Source organism: Trichosurus vulpecula, chromosome 1, assembly GCF_011100635.1.
Source record: "Trichosurus vulpecula isolate mTriVul1 chromosome 1, mTriVul1.pri, whole genome shotgun sequence".
Lineage (NCBI taxonomy): Eukaryota > Metazoa > Chordata > Mammalia > Diprotodontia > Phalangeridae > Trichosurus > Trichosurus vulpecula.
In genome coordinates, this window is record NC_050573.1 from 259,718,485 (window position 1) to 259,724,785 (window position 6,301).

The 6,301-nt window shown below is 41.2% G+C and overlaps 1 protein-coding gene across 1 annotated transcript in view; it reads left to right on the top strand.

The window, feature by feature from the left end:
- Positions 1–6,301, top strand: part of SPIDR (scaffold protein involved in DNA repair) — a 573,123-nt gene extending 566,822 nt beyond the window's left edge. The window contains exon 20 of the mRNA XM_036758339.1: positions 6,060–6,301. Coding sequence (XP_036614234.1) covers positions 6,060–6,191 — 132 coding nt within the window. The 3' untranslated portion in view covers positions 6,192–6,301. The remainder of the gene's footprint in view (positions 1–6,059) is intronic.

Sequence of the window (6,301 nt, forward strand, 5' to 3'; positions counted from 1 at the left end):
TCCTGAGAATTGAGCCACAATTGGTGGTTCATCTGTTACAACCTAGGGTCTTCAGCATTTCCTGAAAGGATGGGTGTCTGTTGTGATACTGGGCAATGTGGCAGAATGGGAAGAACACCAGCTCCAGATGTGATCGCCTCCCTGGATTCAAATCACGCTTCTACCACTGACTACTTGTGTGGCCTAGGACGGGATACTTCACCTACCTTGGCCTCATCAGTAAAATAAGGAGGTTGAGTTAGATGAAGTCTAAGGTCCCTTCCAGCCTTTGATCATGACATAAACTCCTGGGAGTGATGGCAACTACTTCGCTATCAGCTGCCACCATTAATTGGGGACCGTAGTTAACCTACTGCCTCCAGAATCAAATTTAAAATCCTGTTTGGCATTCAGAGCCCTCTATAACCTGCCCCCCTCACTTTTCCAGTCTTTTCTTTTCACATTACACACACACACACACACACACACACACACACACACACACAATCACAATGTACTCTTCACTCCATTGACAACAGTCTCTTTGCTGTTCCTCAAGCAGGATATTCCATCTTTCAGCTCTGGGCATCTTCTTTGGCTTTCCCCAATGCCTACAATGCTTTGCTCCTCATCTCTGCCTTCTGATTCCCCTGGCTCCCTTCAAGTCCCAGCTGAAATCCCACCATCTATCAGAAGCCTTTCCTAATCCCTCTTAATTGTTGTGCCTTCTCCCCTAAGTATTTCCTTTTTTGCTAATTTGTGTGTACATGGTTGTTTACCCTTTGTTTCCTTCATTAGATTGTAAGCTCTTTCAGGGCAGGGATTGTCTTTTACCCTTCTTTGTGTCCTCAGCTCTTAGCACAAGGCCTGCACATAGTAGGTACTTAATAAATAATTATTGGGGTAAGTTGGTGGTGCAATGGATGGAGCAGGGCCCTAGAGTCTGGAAGACCTGAATTCAAATTTGGCCTCAGACACTTGACACTTAGTAGCTGTGTGACCCTGGGCAAGTCACTTAACCCCAATTGCCTCACCAAAATAAATAAATATGTAGATAAATATTTATTAACTGACTGGCAAAGAAAGAGTGGGTGAATGGCCTTTCTAAATGAAAGGCACTCCTTATGTACTTGGGGGTTAGTCCTGAATGAGGATTGTAACAAAATTAAAATTAAACAAAATTAAGTTCCTGTTGCCAGGTACTATGTGTTTTAAGTCATAGACGGCCTAGCTGTGGCAAACACAGCAATAAAGATAAATGCATCATTCTTATTAACCACGCACTAAGTCTAAGGCACTTCACTAGTCACTGTAGGGCAAGGATTCTTATTCTGAGTTTTAAAAAATATTTTGATGACTACATTTCCATAGCTTCCTTTGTAATTCCATGGATTTTATTTTATGCATTATTTATTTTATGCATTTAAAAACATCCTGAAAAGGGGTCTATAACCTTTTCCAGACTGCCAAGTGGCCTGTGACTCAGAAAAGGTTAAGGATCCCTACTGGGGGGGATACAAAAAATGTGAAGGACATGGTCCCTGCCTTAGAAAACTTAGATTCTAGTTGGAGAGGCAAAACATATATGCATTTGAAGAAGAAACTTTAGAGTAGAAGATAGTTCAGAGTCCAGGAGTGGGGAATCCAAAAGGATTTGTTCTGTAAAATTTGGATTCGGTCAAAAAGCTGCACTTAAGGATCTAGAAGGCCACAGGTTCCTCACCCCTAGTCCACATAAGTAAAAGCTATTGGAGATCAAGGAAGAGATTAGTGCACTCAAAAATGGCATCAAAAAGAGGATGAGATTTGGACTTGACCTAAAAGGATCGGGAACATCTCATTAGAAGCAGAGGGGCATGGAGAGAATTTTAAGAAGGAGCAACATTGTGAGTACAAGCACAGAAGTGGAAATATAGTCTATTTGGAGGGAGTTTAATTTTGTCCCACCCTATTTGTTCAGTGCCCAGCGGTGTTGTGAGTAGACCAGTCTGGCTGGATCCGGGGATTCGTGTAGAGGCAAGTGACAGATAAAGCTGGAAAGGTATGTTGAGGCTAGATTGCAGATGGGAGGGAGTGGTGTATTGAATGACAGGCAAGATTCCCATTGCTACTACCCTTCAGGTACAGGTCTTCACTTCTACTTTACTAAATTTTGCAAGAAAGAAACAATTTTTCGACAAGGACAATGCAGGAATTCATTTTGCTTGGCTATGTATATTTGTTACAAGGATTTCTTTTTAATGGAGTAAGAAGGCTGATTTTTTTGTTAACTTAAAAAATAAAATGTAATCATAAAAAATGAACTTTAAAACAAATTGTTTCCTAATAGGTCTTTCTGGATCCACTGTCTCTCCCTCTAGTCTACCTTTTATAGTGTGATCAGAATAATCTTCTTCAACCAGTGACCTGGTCATATCACTTGAGTGCTACTTCATATGGAACCTGCTTCATGAAGCCATCCCTGATTCCTCTCATCAATCACTTTTCCCCCCATGAACCTCATGTAGCACTTTATTTTCCTCTCCTTAATGTACTTTATGTGTTGGATTGTTATTTTCATCTAGTAGGTGAAGGGGAATGGAGGGGAATAAGTATTTATATGGTGTCTACTGTGTGCCAGGCACTTTTTACAAATATTATCTCATTGAATCCTCACAAGAACTGGTGCTATTATTATCTGCACTTTACAGTTGAAGAAACAAGGCAAACAGAGGTCAAGTGACTTGCCCAAGATCACACTGCTATGAAGTGCAGTAAGTATCTGAAGTTGGATTTGAACTCAGGTCTTCCTGACTCGAGACCCAGAGCCTAGAATCCATTGCTTCACCAGCTCCTTCACAAAGACAGGAACCCTGTCATTTTTAAACTTTGTATCTCTCTCTTTGCTTAGCACAAAGCTCTTCACATAGTAATAATTTAATAAATTCAATTCAGCAAATATTTATTAAGGACTAACTACATTATAGCAGGCACTGGAAATAGGAGGAGGAAAGTGTTCCTGCCCTCAAGGAGCTTACATTCTATGAGGGAAACAGAATGTGCTGATATAAATACAAAGTAAATAAATAATTTCCCAGGTGGAGCTAACATGAGGAGACGGGGGAGGGAATCAGGAGAGGTCTCATAGAACAGGTAGCACTGGGGCTGACTGCTAAAGAAAGCTAGGGAATTCTAAGAGTCAGTTAGGAAGTACATTCCAGGCACGGGACAGCATGTGCAAACACACAGACTGAGCTGGGTGGTTATTTATGAGGAACAACAGGGAGGCCATTTTGGTTTGACTATAAGGATGAAGGGGAGTAATCTGTACTAAACCTGGTAAGTCAGGCTGGAGCCAGATCATGAAGTGCTTTAAATACCAAACAGGAAAATTTGATTTTACCCTGCAGGCAGTAGGGAGCAAGTGAAGATTTTTGAGCAGGGGAAGAAAAGCTCAGAAGGAGAATAAAAAAGCTTCTATCCTACTCTCTGTTGAATTCAATTGAATAAGGACAGTTATAAGTTAAATTATTTGCCTACCTTTAGAAATAAAAACCCAAGGGCACAGCAGTTGTGTCTCTTTAATAGAGTTTATTGACACTTTCATCTTAGGCATTTTTCCCCTGGAAGGTCAAAGTGCTTTCTACCTTCTATTAGAAGGGATACATATTACTGCCTTGTTTTACAGATCAGAAAACAAAGATAACTTGGTGAGTTTATGTTACAGCAGTGTCAACCCAGGTCTCCTAAATCTCAGTTTGGTTCCTCAGGTCCCATAATTATAGCATGACCCCCTTTATATTGGTACTGAGAGGTCATTTACAAAATAGGCATCCACATATTGTAAACTATCATATAGGAAGTGTTTAAATTTAGGACACATGTAGCAAATCAACACCTTTAATCCTAATCACCTGATTACAAAACCATGTTTAATCTGAATAGAGGCTTTCCAGTAAGACAGCAGTGTATTATTTATGAAATTCCTCACTCTGGAAACCCCAGGTCAGAGCAGCAGGAGGCTTGAGATGGCCCTAAGTACTGAGGAAAGGGCAGGTGCTTGCTTGAAGCAGTAACCTGGGGCTATTTATTTGCAAATCTCATTTCTTTTCAGGGAAGTCAGACAAAGCATCAAAAGTGCAGATATCAAGTATTTCACTGAAGATGAGCTTAAAGGCCCAAGAGCTAAGAGTAACAGTAAATTAAAACCAATCCAAATGGAGAGAATTCTCTATGACCTGGAACAGGTGGCTTCATCTCTACGATTCTCAGCTATAAACCATCTCTGTGGTTCTCATCTGTAAAATGAGAGGGTTAGACCCTAATTCTAATGAAGGATTAGTATCAGACCATTGCCTTTAACCCTCTTTATTCCCATCTAGCCAGTTTTACTGAAATGTCCATGATGTTACTGAACTGACCACTGGCAGGGCCTCTTCCTGACCATAGTTCTCACCTCTCCTCTCATGAATCAAGTAACAGGATTTTTGTTCCTGCTCCCTCTCCTGGGGACTCTGGGGGTCCTTTGTTGATCCTGCCATCCAGAGAGTGATAACGGGGCTTCAGTAGCCTGCCTGCCTGCCTTGAGTGGAGGCTTGTTCTCCACAAAGGGCCGTCAGACAGCCTGGATCCATGGGGCCCTCAGCCCAATGACAATCATCGCTGGAACTAAAAAGGCCATGTGGACCACCTGGCTTAGGTTCCCTCACATCAATAACAGGACCAATGCTAGATGAACCTGAATAATAATAGGTCACGTTTATATAGCACCTACTATCATGTGCCAAATACCGTGCTAAGTGCTTTAGAAATACCGTCTCATTTGAGCCTCACCACTTTGGGAAGTAGGTGCTACTATTATGCCCATTTTATGCCTCAGGAAACTGAGGCAAACATCAGTTAAGTAACTTGCCCGGGGTCACATCGCTAGGAGTCGTCTAAAACCAGATTTGAACTCAGGCTTTCCTAACTCCAGACCTAGCACTATGAGACTAGTCATCCACACAATCTGACACTATTTCTAAAGGTGACCAAGACACATAGTTGCTATATTCGGGAACCCCAATTTTAAAAGGTTTAGGGTCTTACCATTATCCTTGACTTATGCTTCTGGACTGTTTTCAGCCCTTGGGGAAAATGTCATGCTTTTACCAACTACTGATAAAGCCTCCTGAAGGCAGGCACCTTTCTCTGGAGAAAGTTTTTTTTTTCCCTTCCTGAGATGATAGGATAGTAATGACTGATAATTGTTGTGAGGATTTACAATAACCACAAAACATTTGGCAAACAGAAGAGCAGGGAGCTAGGAAAAGAGTGGCTTAGTCTAGCAGGGTAGAACAAAAGAAATGATATCAAGCTAATGGGAAACTGAGGCATTTCATCTGGAAATACTTTGACAGTAAGTGCTCTTAGATTGGGGAAGTCTCCTAAAGGTAGGGCAAGACAAACTGCCAGAGTATTGATTAGAGCACTTTAGTAACAGTATGCTTTTCTGTACTACCAGGAGAATGGGTTAGATACCAAAAGGAGCCATTTCTACTCTACACTTTCTGCAATTCCTCATCTAAGGACAGTCTGTAAGATACTTAACATTACTGTCAACAATAGAACCAAAAGGAGAGTGTTGGTTTCCTTTTTTTTTTTTTTAAATAACACCACAATTCGTTTAGAGAAATGGGTCTAGAGCAAGGGTGGGGAACCTTGGGCCTCGAAGCCCTATGTGGCCTTCTAGGTCCTCAAGTGCAGTCCCACTCCTGCTATAGTCAGGAAGACCTGAGTTCAAATGTGACCTCAAATACTTAACTGTGTGATCTGGGCAAGTCATACTGTTTGCTTCAGTTTCCTTGTTTCAAGGACCAAATGAAATATTTTTAAAGCACTTAGCACAGGGTCTGGCACACAGTAGGTGCTATGTAAGTGCTTTTGTAGTTTACTTTGTTACTTTGTTTACCATAAATCTTTCCATGGTAACTCAAGAATTTTTTTCCTTCCATTTGAGCAGCAGAAGGTCAGTTATTCTACTGAGGACCTTAAGGGGTGTATGGTTCTATGGATAACAAAATATACAGGCCTAATCCTATTATGTGCTTTTATCACTACAGACTTATGAAGTGACCAGTGTGCTGGGAAAGAAGGTGGGGCCGTTAAATTGCTTCGTCCAGACCATAACCAACCACCCGACAAGCTGCATCGGATTGGAGGAAATTGAACTTTTGAAAGCAGGAAGAAACTAAGATGATGACTGCCTGTTGCTATAGTGTCAATGAACTTTGCAATGTTGTTACAAAGTTGTTTTGTAGTTACTTGTTAACTAAAGACCAGAAGGGTTTATACTGATTACAAA